The following is a 23,227-nucleotide window of genomic DNA, read 5'->3' on the forward strand; positions in this document are numbered from 1 at the left end:
TGGGGCTCGTCCGCTGGGTTTTGGGGCCGCAGGGCCGGACGCCACGTTCGCCCGGTCATGTTTCATCTTGTTACATTTGGCTCCTTGCTCCAGGCTGGGGAGATCTAGCTTGGATCCCTCCTCCCTGCCCAGACCCAGGCCCCCGTGTGAGCCGGCTCCTGGTCTGTGCTTCCCGTCAGCAGCCCGCTGCCTCCCGCACCGACCGCAGCCTGGCCTGCCCCGGGCAGTGTGGCCCCTCGTGGAGAGACCAGCGTTTGCCCCAGGTGATCTCCAGGTCCCCCCACCACCGGCAGGTGTAGCCGAGCGGCTCAGGGCTGGGCTTGAATTTTGGGTGCGTGTCGGCTTGTTCACTGGGTGGCCTGGGACGGGTCCCGCCTGCCTTCGCCCCCATACCTCGTTTCCCGATCTGTGACCGTGGAGTAGCCACGGTCCTTCCTGGCCAGGGCTGAGTGAGGAAGACCCGGAGGGCTGACTCCCATGCGGGGCCGCAGTGAGGAGGGGGCGGGGAGCAGGGTGGCTCCAGGTCCTCCCCACGAGCCTTGCTGGGGCCCGAGCCGTCATCCCAGTGGTCCCACACGAGGGGTGGGTGCTGTCCCTCTGGCTTCCTGTGGGTGCAGGGGGGATGGGTCCCAGAGGAACTTGGCTACTTAGCACCTGCCGGGCGATGTTATACTTGTTACCTAACCATCCTCTGTCCTCACGGGCAAGGTAGGGGCAGCCTGGGGCGTGGAATTGAAGACTGGGTTTCAGGGTCTAAAAGGACTCCTTGCTCAAGTGTGTCACCTTGTCTCCTGGAGGCTCAAGGCTCCTTCTCTGTAAGGCACCCCCACCTTACCCACCTGGGAGAATTGGGGGAGATTGCGCGAGCTCACGGACGGGCAGGTTTTCTGGGGCCGCCACAACCAAGTCCCACACGCGGTCAGCTTAAATGACAGAAGTGAATTTCCTCACGGTGCTGGAGGCTGGAAAGGTTGACAAGGGCGGTTTCTCCCGGGGCTTCTCTGCTTGGCTCACCGATGGCCGCCTTCTCGCTGCACCTTCACACCGTCTTTCCTTGGTACATATCTGCGTTCGTATTTGGAAATTTCCTCTTTATAGAAAGACCCCAGTCACCCTGGATTCCAACCCACCCTAAGGACCTCATTATAACTTAATGCTCTCTTTAAGGACTCTTTTTTTTTTTTTTTTTAAAGATTTTATTTATTGGTTTTAGAAACAGCGGGAGTGGGAGGAGGGGCGGAGAGAGAGAGAGAGAGAGAGAGAGAGAGAGAATCCCCAGCGGATTCTTCACTGAGCTCTTCCTGATCTCCTCTTGATCCCACGACCCCAAGATCACGACCTGAGTCGAAATCAAGAGTCCACTGACCGAGCCACCCAGGTGCCCCAAGATTCCATCTTTACAGCCATATTTTGAGTTCCTGGGGGTTAGGGTTTCGACATATGAATTTGGGGGTAGGGACATATCTCAGCCCATAACAGTGCATAGGACTGCTTTGCCAATCCCCAAACAGGTCTTGGGGTCCTGGGCCTGACTCTGCCCGCAGGAGAAGGTCTCTGCCTGGCCAGAAGCCGGGTGGGCTGACTCTGTACCAGAGCTGTTCCTTCTCTCCTGGGAAGGGGCAAGGACCTGACTTCTCTGACTCTATCTCTCTGCGGACCAGCTAAGCCCCAGGGGCTCTGCTTCAAGGGCACGGTCTCAGAGTCATCCAGAGTCATCCAGCTTGCCCATCCGCGTGGCCATGGCCTTCAGGCTGCAAACCTGGGTTCTCACAGAGCTCCCTGCACCCAGCTGGCCCTGAGAACTCCTGGAAGTGGCCTCTGGGGATTGGGCAGGGTATGGCCGGGTAATTAGAATGATCAGGGAGGGGAGGAGGGGGCCTGAAACTCAACACCCTTAACCTTGAGATGGGTGGTCCCAGCCATGGAGGCAGAGCTTGCTGGCACCAAGCAGAGCCCCAGAAACCATTTTTTTTTTTTTTGCTGAGTGAGTGCAAGTGGGTGAGACAAAGTCCTCCTGGAACATAGGGCTTGGGGTCAGATCTGCACAACTTTATGAGGTCTGCCCTGAGTCTACTGTCCTTGAGAGCCTGTAGTTTTCTAGTATGATTAGGGCTAAGATTGAGGGATGTATGGGAGCCTGTGGGGCATGAGGCAAGAGTCGCTTCCTGGCCAGGGGGTCAGGAAGGCTTCCAAGAGGGGACAGAGCCCAAATGAAGACTTGTAGGGTAACAGCTGGCCAAATGGAAGACGGTGGGACGGCATGCCAGGGGGGACAGTGTGACAGTGTCGGTGGTAAGGTGGAGGTGGGTAGGAGGTGGTACCAGGGAGGTAGGGAGTGCTGTGGAGGTTGGGGAGGGGAGGTGACCTGGACAAGACAGATTTATGGTTTAGGGAGTGCCCTCTGGTGGCTTATAGAGGACACTGCAGGGAGACCGGGCTGGGGGCGGGGAGACCAGCAGGCACCAAGGCCGTCCAGGTACAAGATCAAGAGGAAGCGGGAGCTGGGTAGAGAAGGTGGGCTTGCCTGGTGTGGGGGCTAAGTGGCCACGGGCAGCGAGAGAGGGAGAAGGCGGAGTCTGTGGCAATTTGCTGCTGGGTGTTCTGGGTAAAAGGACCGGGAGTTTAGTGGGGCTGGTCACCAATATGGACTCAGCTGGGTCTGGACAGGGATGTGCTCAGTACTGGCCAGATTGCGATGGTGGGTCTTGAAGCGTCCCATGGGCTATGATGGTGTGTGGCCACTGTCCAGATAAGCAGGGCCTCTGTGTTGGGGTTCAAGGGGAAGCACTGAGGAGACTCAGCCGGTGGGCGAAGCGGAGTGTGGGACAGGGGCAAGGGGGCCGACTGGGTGACCCCCCTGGAAGGGAGGACACCGTTAGAGCCCCGGGGCTTGGTTCGGGCTCAGAGCTCAGGGTCCTGGGGATGGAGGGAAAGTGTGAGTGAGATCAAGTCCCAAGGCAAAGCTCTGATAGGAGAATTGGGAGGATTAAGGGTGGGTGCTTGGGGATGCTTGGGGTGGGACCAGGGCTCTGGGGAGGAGAGGGTTATAATTAACCCATTTCCCTGGGTTAATTATATTCAGAAGTGGGCCTGGGCCGGGGGTATCCTGAAGACCCTCCATTCCGTTGTGCCGTGATTTCCTGAAGCCACTTATCGCTTGTTGTCCCAAAGGACCCTAAGTCAAGAATTTCGGAGCTCAGCCAAGTCACGGAGCCAAACACTTAGCACGACGAAGACCCCTGTAGGAGTGGCCTCTAGGTCTGCTGGAGCAGGGCCAAGTCAGTGGCTCAGCCCCATCAGGGAGTGGACCTTGTCTCATGAGAACAGGGACCTGGATGGGAGACTGTGTGTCCCCAAAGCCGAGAGAGCGAGTTTCCCATCCTGGACCCTCTACGGGAGGGGGCGGTATGGAAGAGACCATTGCTGCCCAAAGATAATGCCAGCCCTTCCCATCCTGATGAAGGCTGCTGAGGGCACCCTCATTGCCAGGCAGTTGGAGGACCAGCCCTGCCACTCCCAAATTCTGTGTTCTTGGGCTAGTCCTTCCAGAAGGGTCTTAAAAGGGACATAGTCTCCTGCCAAGCCAGTCTGTGCATGGAATTTTTCTGTAGTCCATACAGATCTGTATGCACCCACCCACCGTGGGTAGGAGTAGGGGTGGGTGGCACTGTGCTGCCCCCCCACAAACAGGACCACGGAATGTTCAAGACATGGGGATCCTTTTCTTTATTTTTTTCTTTAAGACATAGGGATCCTAAGAGGGACCCCACACGGGAGCAGAGTGCCTGACACCAAGATTCTCTGGAACCATGGTGCCTGGAGATGAGCAAGGTTTTGAATTCCATCTGAGAAGGTCTGGATCCCTTTCCCCTTGTCTCTGCCTGCCTTCTTCGTTGTTTTTGGCCAGGTTTTGATTTTGGGAAGCCATTTACAGCCCATTAAAAGATCAAATGTCTGCAGATGATGAATCGAGGCATTTGAAAATGTTTTGCAATTCACAGCTCATTTCCCTATAGAGAGCCCTGACCCGGCGTGATTCCGAGATGGCTGGCTGGTTTGTCTGTGCTGGAATGCCAGGGGCGGATGTTGGGACAGAGCATTGTCCTCCGGTTGGTTCATCCCCGAGATGGTCATGCTCAGTGCCTGAGATGGCACCAGTGCTTCCCGGTAGAGATGAAGGAGGGGCCTAGGCTCCCGCCATCTTGCACAATTTCTAGACCAATCTGCAGACGTAGGAGAGGAGGTTTGTCCTGGGGATGTGGGACCCTGCTGGTCCTGTGGGCTGGAAGGCTGGATTCCTTTCCCAGCTCAGCCTCAAGTCTGAGCTACAGACAGTGAAGTTTAAATGTCCACTACTCCTCCCGGCTCCAAGATGGGAAGGTCAGTCCCTAGGCTTTAATGGACACTGTGAGGTTCCGGTAGCCAGCCAATCGGGGATTCCTTGGCTTAGGTAGAGAGGGCCATATGGTTCATATACCACTAACCTAAATCTGCTCACATAGCCCTCAAAATAACTTTGAGAGGTAGGATTTTTTTTTTTTTTAATTTTACCGAGGCTCAGAGAGAGAACATCACTTTGCTTAAGTCAAAGAGCAGGTTGGTGGCAGACCCAGGTTTTGAGCTAGGTCTCCTGGTGCTTTTGGGGAGACGGATGGACTTTCAGTTACTTCTATGCTCTTTTTGACTGTGCAAATGTTGGTAATAGAGATTTGTGTAGAAAACTGTCCAGATTTTGAAAATTTTTGATGTAAGATCCCATATAATATTTGCATATAATTTTAAATCTCTGGAATAATTCTTGTGTCTTTTGTTTGTTTCTCATTAAGAATTGTTATAAGCTTTGTCTATTTGATTTTTTTTAAACCTGTTTTGTTGATTCACTTTTTTTTCTTTTCTTTTTTTTAAAAAATATTTTATTTATTTATTTGAGAGAGAGACAGAGAGAGCATGAGCGAGGAGAAGGTGAGAGGGAGAAGCAGACTCCCCGAGGAGCTGGGAGTCTGATGTGGGACTCGATCCCGGGACTCCGGGATCATGACCTGAGCCGAAGGCAGTTGTCCAACCAACTGAGCCACCCAGGCGTCCCATTGTTGATTCCCTTTTTTTTTTTTTTTTAAGATTTTATTTATTTATTTGACAGAGAGAGATCACAAGCAGGCAGAGAGGCAGGCAGAGAGAGAGGAAGGGAAGCAGGCTCCCTGCTGAGCAGAGAGCCCGATGTGGGACTCGATCCCAGGACCCTGAGATCATGACCTGAGCTGAAGGTAGTGGCTTAACCCACTGAGCCACCCAGGCGCCCTGTTGATTCACTTTTTAAAGTAAATCTACTTCACTCATTTCCACTCAAATCTTTGCTGATTCTTTTCTTCTTCCTCTTTCAAGGGTTTTCTAATTCCTATGTTTTCTGTTGCTACCTTCTTGGTTTTCTAGCGTTTTGTTGGATTAATCAGATTTTCTTTGTTTCATTTTTTTTTCTCTCATGGTTTGTCAGTTTTGTGTCCTCTTTCTATCCTTGCTACTATTTATCTTTGAACTGAAAGGTATATCTTAATTGTGTATTTTTCTACTATACCTGAAGTTGCAAAGCACCTGTGTCGTTTCCATAAACAAGACAAAATCCTCAGCAACTTCTGGTTCCTTCTGTCCCATTTGCAGCTCTCTTTCATACTGAGATCACTTTCGATTTTAGAGCTAGGCTGTTATTAAATCATATTACTCTTTCTTTGCTCATAATAGCTGCTTATATTTGATATATACCTTCTGTATCCTTCATTTATTTTGCTGGAGTACATCCTGCAGTGATTCTTTCAGAAAAGGTGACTGGCAAGCTTTCTGAGTTCTTGTGCATCTGAAAATGTCTTTTTCTTGCCTTTGCCTTTGAAGGAGAGCTTGCCTGGGCGTGGAGTTCTGGGTGCTCGATATTTCCCTTTGGAAATTTGAAACCATTGTGTTTCTTGATGAATCAGGCACTGCTGATTTAAGTTTATTATGGGTAATCTGTGTCACTCTCCTTTCTATAGCATTTGGTATTGTTGTTTCCATCCTGGGGGTTCTGACATTTCAGCATGATATGTCTCTTTGTGTTCTTCTGGCTTAGCACTCAGTGGGCTCTTTTGGATTGAGAAATCATGTCTTTCTCCAACTCTCTTTATACTTTCTTCAAGTACATACTTCCCTTGGCTCTCTCCGATCCCCCATTCCAGAGCTACTAACAGACATATGTTGGCAAATGGTCTGTCCTTTGGGTTTCTCACCTTCTCCCCCTCCCCATTTCCCACCTTCTTTTCCCCCTGCAGTGCATCCTTGGAAAGTTCATGGCTCAGATTTCCGGCTCATCCAGTCACTCTAGCTGTGTCCATTCTGATTTTTCAGCCCATCTGTTGCACTTTTTGGTTTTTACAGTCATATGTTTCATTTCCAAGAGATCTCATTTTTTCCATTTCATAATATTTTTTTTTCCACAAAGGCACGACTGTCTTATCTCTTTGAGGACATCAATAATGTTTTAAAAAACTGTCTTCATTGGTTTGGTTTATTGTCTTTTCCTGAGGTGTGATTTATTGTCTGTTGAGTTGGTGCCTTTCTTTCATGGTGCTGGCCTTTTCTTTTTCTTGAATACTTTGAAATTCTTGGTATTTGGGGATTTCCACTGGCTCATTTCTGCTTTACTATTTATTGCTGCTTTGTCTCTTAGAGGATTGGTATAGGCGAAGGGTAGAGAAGGAGTGTGCAAGAATTTAGGTGTATAGGGGCATCTGGGTGCCTCTCTTGCTTGAGCCTCCAATTCTTAATTTTGGCTCAGGTCAGGATATCAGGGTCCTAGGATCAAGCCCTGGGTTGGGCTCCATGCTCAGCAGGGGGTCTGCTTCTCTGTTTCTCTGTCTCTCTCCCTCTGTCCCTCCTCCTGCTCTACCTCTCTCTCTTTCAAGTAAATAAATCTTAAAGAAAAAAAAAGAATTCAGTTGTATATACTTTTTTAAAAAAAGATTTTATTTATTTATTTGAGAGAGAATGAGAGAGAGAGCATGAGAAGGAGGAGGGTCAGAGGGAGAAGCAGATTCCCTGCCAAACAGGGACTCGATCCCAGGACTCTAGGATCATGACCTGACCTGAAGGCAGTCGCTAACCAGATGAGCTACCCAGGCACCCAAATTCAGTTGTATAAACTTGAGAGGGTCTCAGTTTCTCCTGGGTTTCATCAGATTTGGGGGCACCCTCTATGACCATACCTGCCTCAAGCAGGTGAGTCAAATGCCTGATTCTTGACACCAGCAGGGGTAGGGATCTGGGTCCTTGTACCATGGTCCTCTGTCAGTCACCTCTGGGTCCCTCCCCTATCCCATCAGCCACATCAGCTGTTCCCGATTTGCACCCACATTTACTGCCAATCTGGAATCTTCCCTATGTTTCCCATTGGGCTCTCCTCTTTCAGCTCAGTTTCACCTACTTTCAGTCTAATGAGCATTCCTCAAACTTTCTGGCCCCCCACTGCTTCTCTGTTTTCCAATGCTGTTAGGGACTTTTATGTTTCTTTATTTAAATTTTCTGCTTTATTGAGTTATGAACTGAGTTTTTCAGTTTTACAAACTGAAAAAGTGTATATTTAGGTTGTACAATACGCTTTTTTACCCCCAAAGGTGTACAATGTGGTGAGTTATTATATATGGACATTGTGAAATGATTAGGACAGATTATTAACACATTCATCGCTTCACATAGTTACCACTGTTTGTTTTGTGGTGAGAACACTTAAGATCTACTCCCTTAGCACATTTCAAGAATGCAATGTGGGATTATTAACTCCAATCACCACATGATTATGTGTGTAATACACAGATAATATAATACATAATCCATACAGATCGAATCTGTATATTAGATCCCCAGAATTTATTCATCTTATTTTTGTATTCTTTGACTAGCATCTCTCCATCTCTCAACACTCCCTGGCAATCCCTGTTCTACTCTCTGCTTCTATGAGCTGGACGGTTTTGGATTTCATATACAAATGTGTCCGGCTTATTTATTTAACGTAACATCCTCCAGCCTCATCCGTGTTGATGCAAATGGTAGAATTTCCATCTTTTTAATGGCTGAATAACATTCTGTTGTGTGTGTGTATTTTCTACATTTTCTTTGCCCATTCATTCATGGATGCACACTTTGGTTATTTCCGTCTTGGCTGTTGTGAATACTTTCGCAATAAGCACGGGCATGCAGATACCTCTTCTAGATACTGATATTAATTCCTTTGTATATATACCCAGAAGTGAGATTCCTGGGTCATACAGTAGTTCCATTTTTAATTTCTTCAGGAACCTACCGTAATGGCTGTACCAATGTCCATCACCACCAACAATGTACCAGAGTTCCTTTTTCTCCACACTTCTGCCAACATTTGTTGTCTTGTGTCCTTTTGATAATGGCCATCCTAAGAAGTGTGAGGTGATCTCTCATTTTGATCTGCGTTTTCCTCGCGGTGACTGATGTTGAGCTTTTGGCCATCTGTATGTCTTCTTCAGAATAATATCTATTCAGGTCCTTTGGCCATTTTAAAATCAGATTATTTGGTTTTTGGCTATTGAGTTCTATGAGTTCCTTGTATGTTTCTGATATTAACCCCTTACAAGATGTATGCTTTGCAAAAATTCCAAAGCTCCTGCAAGGTCATTTTTATCCCTTTTATTGATATTGTTTATTTATATTGTTACTGAGAGGAGTTAGGAGTGGGGGACCTCCTGTCCCACTATCTTGCTGATGTTGCAACAAGGATTTATTTTTAGATTAAAATTTCTAGGATCTGGACGTGGGGAATGCGTGGGGGAGGTGAGAGCATGGGCTTGCCTGCCATCTGGATCCAATCACAATATTGTTTGCATATAACACCCACCCCCGTGCCCCAGCTCAGGCTTCTGCACCTCTCACACTGCTCCAGAGGGATTTTTCTAAATTCAGACCCATAGAGAGATTCCCCTGGTCAGAGCACTTCAGGGGCTCCCCACTGACTTCATGCTAAGACCCACATCTAGCCTGGCGGGTACCATGTTCCTTCCTTCCTCCTGGCTCCTCCCCTTCCTTTTGGCTCCTCCCTTTCCTCCTGGCCCCTCCCCTTCTTCCTTGCTCCTCTCCTCCTCCCAGCCTTTGGGCCACGGGTGTTTGCACTTGCTGGAGGCTGACTCAGCTTTCAATACCTAGGTGGTTGGTCTTTCTTGGGACCTGTGTTAGGTGCCCCGCTGGTCCCATAGGTCCCTGTGTGCATCTTTTGGTTGCACTGATGGCCCCGTGTTCCTGTGGGTTATGATCACTTCTTTCTTAGTCTTCTATGTCAAAGTGGGATTTCCCCATGGGCAGGGGTTCATCCCAAGTGTTTGGTGACTGAAATGATGGATGCCAGGGCTGGGTAGCCAAGGGGTGCGGGTGCTTTCCCTTCCCCTTTGTCCTTGACTGAGGGTCTCAGTGGACCCCTTCCCCAGAAGAACGAGCACCCCCACCCCATGGCCTTATGGAGAGACCCCTCCTTGGCCAGCATGGCCTTTTGACCCGCAGTCAGCACCTCAGGAACAGAAGGGCTGATGTGACTGTTGCTTTCCTCACAGGCACTGGTGCCATCACACGGTGACGCGGACAGTGTCCTGCCAGGTGCAGAACGGCTCGGAGACAGTGGTCCAGCGTGTGTACCAGAGCTGCCGATGGCCCGGGCCCTGTGCCAACCTCGTGAGGTAAAGGCTGTGGGGCGGGCCAGCTCTGCCCTTCCTTTCTGTTCCCTTGGATGAATCCAACCCCAGCACAGGCTGCTTGGGGGCGGGGGCGGGGATTGATGCTCGGAAACAAAAGCTGAGTGTGCCTTTATGGAGCACCTTTTGTGTACAGAGCATGGGCGTTTGATGAGCAGAAGAGCACTATAGACAAGAAGTGGGGTGAGGGGACTGAGGGGCAGGGGAGGCCCAGAATCAGCTCGCAGGGACCCTTTCATGCTGGGACCCCTGAAAGGGGCAGAGATTCTGGTCCTGGGCTACAGGCTGCCACGTCAGTTAGGGGGAGAGTGTCATTCCGCCTTTCTTTCTTTCTTTCTTTCTTTCTTTCTTTCTTTCTTTCTTTCTTTCTTTCTTCTTTCTTTCTTTCTTTCTTTCTTTCTTTCTTTCTTTCTTTCTTTCTTTCTTTCTTTTTTTTAAGATTTTATTTATTTGTCAGAAAGAGAGAGAGAGAGAGCCCAAGCAGGGGGAGCAGCAGGCAGAGGGAGAACCAGGCTCCCCGCTGAGCAAGGAGCCTGATGCGGGGCTCGATCCCAGGACCTTGACATCATGACCTGGGCCAAAGGCAGACGCTTCCCCGACTGAGCCACCCAGGCGCCCCTCATTCTGCCTTTTACTGTAACTGCTGTCATTGTCGTGATGAAGAAAGTGGTATATACTCCGTGCCCAAAGCAAATCCAGAAATTACAGAACTGAATAAGGTGGGCGATGAGTGTTCTCCTGCTTCCCCAATTGCACCTACACAATCCCATTATTAATATTACCAGTGCGTTACTCCAGACCCTTTTCTCCTCATATTTACGTAGGAGCGTATATATATATATATATATATTTTATATATATATATATTTTTTTCACACAAAACCAGATGATGTTCTTTTGTTCTGCAACTTGCTTCCCCGCCTTTGCTTCTGATATGACAGAGAGATCACAAGTAGGCAGAGAGGCAGGCAGAGAGAGAGGAGGAAGCAGGCTCCCTGCTGAGCAGAGAGCCCGATGCAGGACTCCATCCCAAGACCCTGAGATCATGACCTGAGCCGAAGGCAGAGGCTTAACCCACTGAGCCACCCAGGCGCCCTGGTATTAATTCCTCTTAAACATCTGGTAAAATTCTCCAGTGGAAACATCTGGGGCTGGAGAATTCTTTTGAAGGAGTTTTTAAGCTACAAATTCAATTTCCTTAATAGTTATGGAGCGAGTCAAATGATGTATTTCAGATCGAGGGAGTGGGAGTGATTTGCGTTTTTCGATGAGCTGGTCCATTCCCTCTCAGCTGTTAAACGGACGTGCGTAGCCCTATTAACCTGTTTTATTCCTGATATTGATAACGCGTGCCTTTTCTTCTTTTCCCTTTGTCAGTCTTGCTAGAGCTTTGTTGTTTCACGGGTCTTTTCTGAGGACCAGCTTTGGTTTCATTCATTTTTCTCTAATGTTTTTCCGTTTTCAATGTCATTGATTTCTGCTCTTGTCTGCTCGGTCCTTCCTTCTGCTGGCTTTGAAGTATTTTTCTCTCCTTTTTGGAGGTTCCTGAGTTGGGCTGGTTTAGGTTTTAAAAAAGATCGAGTGTTGCCGTGGGGACAGTGGACATAGGCAGGTGCAAGGGATTGGTGGCTTGTGCCAGGACACTACCTGGGAAGTGGGTGGATTCAGGAGGAGTCTGGAAGCTGAGACAAGAGTCTGTTCACAGAAGGGCAGGGAGCAACCATGCATAACCCTCTATGTCTGGTTTGAGCAGCTGGCTGACTGGGCATGTCCTTCATTAAGCTGGGGACCCCCAGTGGTGTCGTCAGCCCTCGGAGGGGAAACCAGCAGCTCTGTTTTGGCCAAGTGACGCTGGAGAGGCCTATGGGGACATCCGTGGGAGAAGGGGGGAGGTTGAGTGAAAAAGTCTGGAGAACCAGGAAGATTGCAGGGCTCTCTGCAACCTCAGAGGCAGGCGAAGGAGGAGGGGCTGGCTAAGGAGGGGAGAAGGAGCATTTGGGTGTCCCGGGAGGTGAGTTTCGGGAGGGAAGGTATGGGGGAGAGTCCAAGTCTCCCAGATGCTTTGGGAAGCCCGCTAAGACTGGGGCCGGGTATGCATTAGAGTTGGCAACGCGGGGTGGCTGGGACCCTGGCAAAGGCCGTCTTGGGGAGCAGTGGGGATGGAGGCCAAGAAGGCAGGTGCGGAGGAGGAAAATGAGATGTGAGAAGTTTCTAGAAGTTCTTGCTGTGAAGGGAGCAGTGAAGGGGCCTGGGAAGCTGGAGGCGGCATGGGGTAAGGGAGGGATTCTGTTTGTTTTGAAGACAGGAAGTACGGGAGCATATCTGTAAACTGTTTTGTAAGCTGTCCGGGAGGGTCCTGGAGAGACGGGAGGGCAGAAGCCCAGAGCTGGGGAATGGGCAGCAGGAGGGGAAGGGGGGGCCTTTCAGAGCTGCAACGGGGAGTGTGGGCAGGCCGAGAGCAGGGGCCCCTGCCACCCATGTGGGTTCACCCAGGTGATGCCGGGATGGTCTGATTTGGGGGGACACCTTTACCAACTCATGAGGGCCTCGATGGTGGCCCACGATGTCCCCCTCCCATTATTCCCAGAGCTCACCGCGAGGTCCTTACCCACCCAGGTCCCCCCACACCGACGGGCCTGGTGTGGGGACGCAGCCACACACCTTAAAGGACGCAGCCATCTTCTTGCTATGTGGAAACAGAACTGTAATCCAGCCGTGTCCTGTGTGGATTCTCCCATTCTGAGATTTTTTTCCTACACTGGATTTCTGGAGAGAGAGAGAGTGTGTGTGTGTGTATGTGTGTGTGTCGGAGGTATGCATCTATCATGTTTACAACCATGAGGCCCAGGCACCCGGCCAGTCAGCAGCTGGTGGGGAGAGGGGGCTCCATGGGACCCTCCCCCCCCCAGGGCCTGGTCTCCCTTCAGGGAAGTCTCTGTCTCAGCTTCCTCAGATCCTGTGTTTGGTCTGGTGGGTGGTTGGCGCTGAACCCAGCACCTAAGAGTCGACACTGGTGTCCAAGAACATGGCCCCTTCCCTCCCGGAACGTGTGTGGTTGGGGGGAGGGGTTGTTGTGGACAGAACTGCTGGGGGAGGGAATGTCAAATGGCCCTGATATGAGACCTGGTCCTGGGTTTCCGCGGGTGGGTGGGAGGCAGTGACATTGGCTCAGAGATCTGGAGGTTGAGGGGGTTTCCCTAGGGGAGGGGTGCGGTGTGGCGGGGAGGGGGCGTGGGGGAGGCAACAGTGTGGGAGGGCAGGGCCACAGTGAGGGCTTGGATGCTGAGACTTCCCCGCGAGAGGCCTGAGGACCAGCTCCCAGTCCCAGAGGAAGGCAGAGAGGACAAGCCAGGGCCTCCCCGCTTCGTGCCTCAGTTTCCCTTTCTGGGGAATGAGGATATAACCCTCTGTCTTGCTTTGGGGTGGGAAATCACACCCCTGGCTCTGCCTCGATCAAGGCAGCAGGAAGTCCGACGTGGTTGATGCTGCCCTCCTGTCCCCCCTGAGCAAACCCCCCACCCGCAGGGGGGCCGCTGCAGGAAGTGGGGGGGGCGGCCAGGCGCAGGGCCTGCCTGACACGTTGGGAGGACCGAGCCCCAGGGACTTGGGGGTTAAGTTTTCCTCGGCCTGGCTTCCCTGCCCTGGCTGTCTCCCCGGCCCCTCTCGGAGCTCTTTGATGGCATTAGAGCCAACCTTTTCCAGATGTGCTGAGCGGAGGGGTTTGCCGGAACTCTCCGGGGCTTCATCTGCCTCCTTCATTCCCCTCCGCCAGACGGCCCCCTGCCGGCCTGCCTCCCCCTCTTTGATTGGGTTGCCTGGACTTAGTACTTTCTTCAAACATGGCCTTTCTTTCCTGCCCCTCCTCCGCAGCCGGCCTGTGTGGGTGACCCCCGCAGCGTGGGGGCTTGTCTGGGCTGCATCCCCGTCCCCCCCGCCAGGACTCCCCAGTGCCCTGCTGTCCTGGGCTCTGGTGGGGGAGGCCGGGCGGAAGACACTGCCGGCTGGGCCCGCTGTCCCTTGCATCTGGCACTTCGGAATGACTAGCTGGGGTCTGGAGGAGGCCAGAGGCTTCAAACCCCCTCCTCCTGCCTCTGCACGGCGGTGGGACAGCCCCTTCCCTCCCACTGGCCCGCTGCTATTAATCAAGAGATTAATAATCTGCTGCCTCCTTTTCTGAAACCCCCGCTCCCATTTCCTGTTGAGTCTCCAGCCTGTCTCGGTACCTCCCAGTCTGGTCGTCCTCGCGGTGGTCCCTGGTGGGGAAATGCGGCCACGGCAGGAACCTGCAGGCTGAAATGCCCCGTGGGGGGCGGGGGCACCGCGCCTGCACGTGAGGTCTCCGTGGGCTGGCGATTCCCAGACCGTAGCCCTGTGCTGGCACCCAGCGAGGGACCTCCTGATGCTTTGGGGACCCCTCCTTCCACCTTTGGAGGCCAAAGAGCCATGGCCTCCACTTACACACCTCTAGTGATGGGCACCTCACCCCTTCTGGGATCCCGTTTGTCAAATGCCTTCTCCTGTGACCTCCTGCACCCAGGGCCACGTTTGGGGAAATACAGGACACATCTGCACCCTTTCTGGGGGGCATTCATTGAGTGGCTGGAGGAGTCTGGGAGCCCCTGAGAGGACCTCATGACTTCAGCCCTCTGTGCTTCCTGAAAGGGTCCCCCAGGACCAACTGCTCATGGTGGGGGCAGTTTCTGGACATCCTTGACCAGATGAGAACACACCAGCCCCACCCAGAGGCTTGATTTGGTCAGACCTCTGCCACTTTATAAGCTGGCATCTGATCCCATGCTCCTCCCCAGCCTCAGTTTCCCTTTCTGTAGAATGAGGCCACTCATCCCTGCTCAGTCCCTCTTGCTCAGCCCGCAGCTGCCTGACTCCTGGCCCCACCTTCCATCTCTCCCTTCCCATCTGGTGCCACACAGTCAGCCACAGGTGGGGTCTTTCTAGAAAGTCAGTCTGACCACCACAGTGCTCAGCGCCACAGTCCCTGGGTGGCCTCCCCTGGGCCGGGAGGGGTTGGTCTCCTAGTGTGTAAAAGGCTGTCTGTTGAGGAGCAGAAAAACCACATCAAGTCTTTTGTTTGTTTTCTGATCTCTGAAATAGGAGCGAAATGAAGCTCTACTGACTTTTAATCTATGCAAAGACAGTAAATAATGTGTGTGACTATCCTGGTGTGGATTAGTACATGAATATTGCAGGCTCGGACATATTTTGCTGATCAGAAGTGTGCCCGCCAGTGAGATCTCCCCAGACCCAGGCCAGACTCCTTGCCTGTGCTTGGGGCTCTCACAGCTGCCCTGCCAGTGCCTTGTCTGCTCCCCGAATGCACCAGATCTCACCCCAAACCACGGCCCGGCTCTCCTGGTGCTGGCTGCCTCCACCCTGTCTCAGCTCAGGAGACCCTCAAGTGTCCTGCAACAGTAGGAAGCATTTTCCAGCCCCTTGCGGTGGAAGCAGCCACACCCTGCTTCCCCACCCCTGCCAGCCATCACTGTCCAGGGATGTCCCCCAGCCTGACATCCTGAGCTTCTCCGGGGACCCACGGCGTCTTGACTAGCATTGCACTTCCTTGCCTGTGACTCCGTCTGGGACACCATTCTTTGACTGTTTCCTTGATTGCCACAATCTTTATTGAGTGCCCGTGATGGGCCGTATGCTGAGCTAGGCCTGGGGCGCAGCCAGTGGCTTTAGTGGAGGGGAAGAGACATCAGATCAGTAACTGCGCAGGTGGTGATGAGTGTTTGGAAGACAAGCCAGGGTTCTACGACAGTATAAACCCAGGGGACCCAGCCTGCAGTGGGGTGGGGGGTGGGGTGCGACAGAGGGCGGGCTGGTCAAGGAGGCCCTCTTGGAGGAGGCGGCACTTTTGCCGTGGATATTTATTGACTCAGACCCAACCCCCAGGAGAATGTATGTCCTTGAGATTGCCAGGTGATGGGTGACAGGGAGGGACGTCCCAAGATCCAACCGTCAAAGGAAGCAAATGAGGAGAGGTCAGAAGTCCCTAGATTTGGGTCCCAGAACCAGTGAGTTGGGAGACACCCCCCTAGTGACTCCAGATTGTGTTTGGAGAATTTCAAGGTCGGAAGGGATCTTTGAGTCTTGCCCATCTCAGCACAGACCTCACAGAGGGCTCCGAGAGGCGGGGACTCACTCAGGGCTCACAGATGGGCAGAGATGCATTGGAATGAGTTAGAAACAAAGCAGCCAGAAAGCCCTGTGTTTCTCTTGCCTGACTGCATGTTTGCTGCCCTTGGGCCAAGTCAGCCAGGGCTGTCCTTGTGGGGGACCACCCTGCACACATGCCCCGGTGTCTCCTGTGCTGTGTTGGGATCTTGGCTGGGCCGGCGGAAACAAACAACCTCATCTGACCGCGTAGGTGCATCCAGGGTAGGAGTGGGGGGCAGCCGATGAAACGACGGGCCCTGGGGGGGTATGCAGTCCGGTGTGGGGAGTGGGCTTGTCCGCTTCCTGCTGGTGTGAGTGGATTTCGGTCTCCACTGCCCACCATCCGCACAGCTCAGGCCAGGACTCTGTCCCCATCCAGAGAAGGGACTGTGACACTCACAGCATCAGGGGGCTGAGCTCCCAAGGCTTCACCAAAGATAATGCCCTTATAGTCCTCTTCGTTTGCTGTGTCAGGAAGGCTGAGCTGCTCAGAGGCCTCAGGAGGGCTTCCTGGAGGAGAGGGCATTTGAGGTGAGAGTGGAGATAACTGGGCCTTAACTGGGTACCGGTGGGGCGGGGGAGAGAAAGAAAGAGAACAGCCCTTAAGTGTTGAGGGATGTGGTCCACTGGAGATTTGAAAGGCCAGTATGGCTGGAAAGCAGGAATGAGGGGCTCAAGAACCAAGAGGGAGGCTGGTGGAACCAGGCCAGAGCACCCAGGGCTTGGTGGGCCACAGTGTGGTGTTTGTTCTCCGTTCCATGTGGACGCTACAGCTCCCTCTTCCTTACATCCACGTGAATCCACGTTATCTCTGGTCTTCTGGATCGTAACCATCCCAACAGGTGTGCAGTGGTAGCTCGTGGTGACCTTGATTGACATTTCCCTTCCTAGCTATTGATTGACGTGGCTGTGGTAGGCGAGGTAGATGAACTTGTGGTCTGGAAGGGCCTTTGATACGCCATAGCTTCGTTACCGTGATTGTAATTGACAGCGGTGGCTGTATTAGGGTTCTCCGGAGGAGCAAAACCAACAGGCTATATGGAGATACACACGCAGAATGAGGTTTATTATAGGAACTGTCTCACAGTTACAGAAGCTGAGCATCCCATAATGTACCGTCTGGAAGCTGGAGGCCCAGGGAGCTGATGGTGTAATTCCTAGTTCAAGTCCCAAGACCCAAGAGCCACAAGTGCTGACGTCCAAGGGCAGGAGAAGACGGATGTCTCTGCTCCAGAAGAGAGGAAAGGCACCCTTCCTTGGTTCTCTTCAGTCTCTCAATGGATTGGGTGATGCCCACCTACCTTGGTGAGAGCAGATTTTTAAAAAATATATATTTATTTATTTGAGAGACAGCAAGAGTGAGAGAGCAAGCGAATGAGCACAAGCAGAGGGGGCATAGGAAGAGGGAGAAGAAAACTCCTCACTGAGGAGGGAGCCTGACTCGGGGCATGAACCTAGGACCCCAGGATCATGACCTAAGCCGAACGCAGACACCTAACCGACTGAGCCACCCGGGCGCCCCAGAGGGCAGATTTTCTTGACTCAGCCCCTCAAGTCAGTGTTGATCTCTTCTGGAAACCCTCACGCTGTCTTTACCAATTACGGGGGCACCTGTTAGCCCAGTCTGGTGGACACATAAAGTACCATGACAGTAGCCAACATTTGTCGCCTTCCTACCCAGAAATTGTGTTACGTACTTGATAAAAATCTCTCTCGGTCACCGCAAATCTCTCTTAAGCCCCAGACTAGTGGCTTAAGCAATAAACATGCATTCAGGACAACGCTCTTGAGTTTGGGCAGTCCAAGATCAAGGTTATGGAGCAGTGGGACCCCAGACGCTGCTGCAAGGCATGTGAACCGCTTTGTCCAAACAGGTCTGGGGCACCTGTTTGCAGCATCTCCTAAAACGAAGCCCATATCCGTCCTGTAGGCCAGCCACGCTGCTCCTGGGAATATACTCCGGAGCAGTGAAAACATGTTCACAAAGACTTGTACAGGAAAGCCCATCACATCTTTCTCCATCCTAGTTCGAGACTAGAAGCCACCCAAATGGTCATCAACAAGAGAATGGACCGATTGTGGCCCCTTTCTATACTGGAATATTATTTATGCCCTTAACACAGATGAACCCCAGGGGCTAAGGCTGAGTAAAAGAAGACGGGCACATGCCAGCTCGTGCTGTGAGGTCCCGTGTGTATGAGATTCTAGAACAAACAAAAATAATCTCCGGGGGAGAAAAATCGGGATGGATACACCAGGGGGTGGGGGTAGACATCTTGGAGGGGGGACAGGGGACTTTTGAGCTGGAAACGTTGGTGGACACATAGGTAAAAGTTTCTTAAGCTAAACACTAGATTTATCTATTTTGCTGCATGTAAATTATATTTTAGTAAAAAAGAAAATAACGCTATTGTCATGTGAGGCGTGAATTCCGTGCTTCCCTTCATAGCACTTAACCGTGGCCTGTGGTCATCTGTTCACGTGTGTCATTCTGTGGCAGAGCAGAGCTGTTCCCACCTTCTTCATGCTTGCGTTCCCATTGTCGGGGACCCAGCAGGCTCTCAGTGCTGAGGGCACGGATCAGTGATGGGTTCAAACCAAGCTCTGTCCAAGGTGCTGCAGGAGGGCTCAGGAGGGAGCCAGTGATGCTGGCCAGGAGTGGGAGTGCTTCACCGAGGAGGACGGGACAGGTGAGCCACACCCTGAAGGCTCTTGGGAATTTTTCTCAGGCAGAGTGAAGGAGGAAGGGCAGGTAGGCAGAGGAACCTGCCTGTGCAAAGGCCCAGTGGCAGGAAGAGAAGGTTGGGCTGTGGTGGTAGGAACCTTGGCTGGGGGTGGCTGGAGGAAGGGAACATAGAAAGATAGGCAGGGTCTTCTTTACTGACTTAAAGAGCTTAATCCTTAATCCTTAGTCTATGGGAGCCGTGGGAGGTTTTGAGAAAGGACAGTCACAAAATTTGGATCTGCATTTTAGAAAGATCACTGGGTTTGTAGACTGGACCCCAGTGGATCGGCTGGGAGTTCTTTATGAAATGTAGAAGGGGGAAGCCTCCCCTGGGCCAGGCTGTGAATACTGCCTGCTGCCCAGGGCACTCAGGAGAGATCTGAGGGGTTTGCCAGGCTGAGCCCTGGCCCTCAGGGCTGGTGAAACAGCGCCATCTACTGGTGGACCCTGGTCCTGGACATCACAGGTCATGGGGTTCCTTCTGCTCCCAGAGTGGGGCAGGTCAGCCCATGGAACTTCAGAATGAGGGGCAGAAAGGGACCTTCTCTGGGGGACGAGCTTTCTCTCAGTTTCAGAACCTGAGCTCATGATCTTGTGCAGATGTAGGGAGGGAAACTATTCCATTGTGCTGAGCAAACACGAATGAGTGTTGGTAGTTTCTGCCAGTTCTGCCGGCGTTTGGATCCTAGTCCCATGACCTTCTGACAGTGTGACCTTGAGAAAGTTGTTTAAATTAACTTCCCTGTGCCTCGGTTTTCTCATCTGTAAATTTGGATCAGTAATAATATCCCCCTGTTAGGATTGTTGAGTCAGCACATGGCCAATGCTCAGAACAGTGAATGTCTGGTGCGTGGTGACTACTCAAAGCTCTTAGGATATCTATTTTTATTTCCATCATCATTATCATCATTCAAGCTGGGCAAGGAGGGACTCCTGGTGCATTTGCCTGGTTCACGGGCTGGAGGGGGAGGAGCCGCCTGTGGCTGGGGGCGGGGTCGGCAGAAGGACAGGGGCAGGGAGGAATGAGGTCCGATCTGCATTTTGCAAACCCAGCATCTGCACATGCTTCCTGCAGTGCACGCCTTGCACACGCATCCTCCCAGCGAGACTCAGGCCCTGCATCCTGGTCTCTGCGGTGTCCTCATAAGTAATGCTGCAAGTCCATATCGTGAGTTAGTCCGAACCCCACAGTCCAGGGGCCCATCCACAGGAGACACCTGTCAGTGGCGTCCACAGGAGACACCTGTTGGTGGCGTCCACAGGAGACACCTGTCGGTGGCATCCGCAGCACTGGGCAGGATGCGAATGGCGAGTAACTTGACCCCCTCCCTGCCCTGCACATATTCCCCGCGTGGGGCTGCCATAGCTTTTCTGCTCCCTCTAAGCCGGAGCAACATCTTAGTCCAGGAATCAATGAGAAAACTGGGATCTTTTCTCTAAATTAAAGCTCCTTCCTCTCCTAGCTGGGAGATCTGCCGCAGGAAGGCGGTGTGAGGGTGTGAGGGTGTGAACGAGTGCCCGAGTGTTGAGTGTGTGCAAGCATGTGAGCGTGTGTGCATGTGTGAACACGAAAGCGTGGAAGCCCGTGTGTGCATGCGGAAGGGTGTGTGTATGTGACGGTGGGCGTGTGTGCTTATTATCACCTGTTTATGCTCCTGGGACCCAGGCTCATTAGCCCACAATGGCCCACCAGGCCACTTGCCAGTGGGAACTGGTGTTGATGACACAACCAGCCCTGGCCTGCACAGAGCTTCCGGGGGGGCAGCCAGAGTCTTAAGATCTGGGGGTGCCATCCTGGTCCCACCGCGGACGTCTCTCCATGCAGAGTCCTGGCTTCTCACTTGAAGTTTCCTGCCCCTGGTTGCACACAGCCTCGCCAACCGCCCCCCAACCCCCCTTAGATCTCCAGGAGGAAAGCTGGTTTGCCAGACTGTTCATGAAACATGAACGAGAGGACTTTTTTTTTCTTTTTAAGAGAAATCAGTGGAACAGGATTGTTCAGATGGAGTGTACTATTTCTGAAATTCAAGACGCAACTCGTGTGTTTTCCTGTCAATGGGGCGTCTTGAAATGTCACGCCTGCTGCTACCAATTAATTCATGATTTTCCCATTCACCGATTAAGTTGCTTGGCGTCAGCAGACTTGGATTCTGTGAAGTCGTGTAGCTTTGCTCGGAGGAGGAAGCCGTGCAAACGTGATCGAGCAGAGAAGTTATGATGATACATGCCAATCGAATAATAAAGCCAAGTGTGTCCCCCTTGTGAGGTTGGGTCATAGGGGTGTGTGTGTGTGTGTGTGTGTGTGTGTGTGTGGCATTCTGTGTTCTGTTAGTTTCAGGTGTACAGTATTTGATTTGTTATTTATATGTATTGCAAAACGATCACCACAATACGTATAGTTAACATCTGTCACCACACACAGTTATAAAAATTGTTCTTCCTGGGATGAGTACTGGAAGTTCTACTCTCTTAGCCATTTTCATATATGAAAGATTTTATTTATTTATTTGAAAGAGAGAGATCACAAGTAGGCAGAGAAGCAGGCAGGGCGGGGGGTGGGGGGGAAGCCTGCAGGCTTCCCTGCTGAGCAAAGAGCCTGATGCAGGGCTGGATCCCAGGACCCTGAGATCATGATTTGAGCTGAAGGCAGAGGCTTAACCCACTGAGCCACCCAGACGCCTTCTGCTACTCGGTCTTAACTATAGTTACCAGGCTGCACATTACATCCCAGGAGCTTTACATTTTATTTTGTATCTGGAAGTTTCTGCCTTTTGATACCCCCCCCCTTCACCCATTTCTTCCACCTCTACCCCCACAAACTCTGGCAACCATCAGTCTGTCTGTATCTATGACCTGGGTTGTTTTTCCTTTAGATGCCACATATAAGTGAGATTATCCAGTATTTATCTTTCTCTGTTTGACTTATTTCACTTAGTGTAATGCCCTCACGGTTCAGCCATTGCTGTTGCAAATGGCAGGATTTCCTCCTTTTTCGTTGCTCTGTAATATTCCACCATGTGTATCTACATCACGTTTTCTTATCCGTTCCTCTGTCGATCGACACTGAGGTTGTTTCTTTGGGTTTCTGTGGGTTGCCTCTTGTAAATAAGACTATGATGACCATGGGGGTGCAGATCTGTTTTCGAATTAGTGTTTTTGTTTTCTTCCGCTCCATCCCTGGAAGTGGAGTTGCTAGATCAAATGGAAGTTCTATTTTTAATTTATTGAGGAACTGCTGTATCACTTCCCCGCCGCGGCTGCACTGGTTGGCAGCCCCACCAATGCTGCGTGAGGGTTCCCCTTTGTCCGCATCGCCGCCCACACCTGTTGTTTCTTGTGTTGTTGATGGCCATGTTGCCATTCTGGCAGGTGTGAGGTGATAAAGCTCATGGCGGTGTGGTCACATATCTTATGTCTCAGAGTTTCGTAAAATAGTATTAAGCTTTTTGGCAAGAAAAATGTCAAAACTGCAGGAGTGTGAAATTTGGCCCTGGAATCCACTGCAGTTTTCAGGGGGAAAGATTCCCCCGAAGGGGCTGCGAGTTTTTCATTGGTGTGTGTCTCTCTCATCCATGATGCTGTGATTTTTTCCAGGATGGGACTCGGTTCTCTCCATCTGTGACCACAGTATTGCATGTAGCTGGTGCTCAGTCAGTGTTCACTGGATGAATCAGCCAAAGAAAGTGATTGGGACAAAGTGTTGGAGTTCAGGAACTTTTGGGTGGTTGGAAGTTCCATGCGTCCTAACGATAGTTTTGGTTTCCTTCTTCATGGTCTGGGTCAATGTCTTCGCTCAGGCTGCCATAGTGAAATACCACAGACTAGGGGTTTCAACAACAGAAACGTGTTTTCTCAGACGGCCACCTTCTCACTGGGTTCCCACCCGGCCTCTCCTCTGTGTGTGCATGAACTCAAGAGATCTCTTTCTGTGTCCTCCTGTCCTTACAAGGCCATTGGCTCTGATGGGCTGGAGCCCCACTGTTATGACCTCGTTAAACCATAATTACCTCCTAAAGACCCTATATGAAAATACTGTCACATGGTGGGGGTGGGGGCAGGGCTTCACCCTATGGATTCTGGGGACACAACTCAGTCCATGACAGACATTCTCCCCCTGCACCGCGCCTTTGGTGGCCATGGCTGGAGACTTGGAGACATGCTTGGAGACACAGAAGAGGGGTCACTTGCCCAGGGCTACACAGTCTGTGGGCGCAGAGACAGGATGACAGGTTCTACTACCGGGCAGCTCCCAGAGCCCGGGGCTGGGTGCACTCTGCAGATGTGGGATCGGGGAGGCAGGTGGACGGGCGCTCACACTCTCCTGATGCCGCCTTTGTGTTAGTTACAGGACTCTGATCAGACCCACATACAGAGTGTCCTACCGTACCGTGACGGCGCTGGAGTGGAGATGTTGTCCTGGCTTCACTGGGAGCAACTGTGAGGAGGGTGAGTCTGCCGCGGTGTGGGCGGCGGGGGGCGCAAGGTGCAGGGGGCGGGGCACCGGCTGGGCCGGGCCGCAGAGTCTCTGTGTGTGTTGCTGCCACCTTGCCATGGGCGCCCAGCTGGGGACCCTAGGGGCACAGATTGGGTG

General features: G+C 51.9%; 1 protein-coding gene across 3 annotated transcripts in view; it reads left to right on the forward strand.

The window, feature by feature from the left end:
- The window catches only part of COL26A1 (collagen type XXVI alpha 1 chain), a 125,565-nt gene that overhangs the window by 29,886 nt on the left and 72,452 nt on the right, over positions 1-23,227 (forward strand). For 2 of the 3 annotated variants that reach the window (XM_032328257.1, XM_032328259.1), the window contains exons 2-3: positions 9,597-9,719; positions 22,979-23,082. In XM_032328257.1, coding sequence (XP_032184148.1) covers positions 9,597-9,719; positions 22,979-23,082 — 227 coding nt within the window. The remainder of the gene's footprint in view (positions 1-9,596; positions 9,720-22,978; positions 23,083-23,227) is intronic. The other variant, XM_032328258.1, reaches the window with a different exon arrangement.

This window comes from Mustela erminea, chromosome 20 (genome assembly GCF_009829155.1).
Source record: "Mustela erminea isolate mMusErm1 chromosome 20, mMusErm1.Pri, whole genome shotgun sequence".
NCBI lineage: Eukaryota > Metazoa > Chordata > Mammalia > Carnivora > Mustelidae > Mustela > Mustela erminea.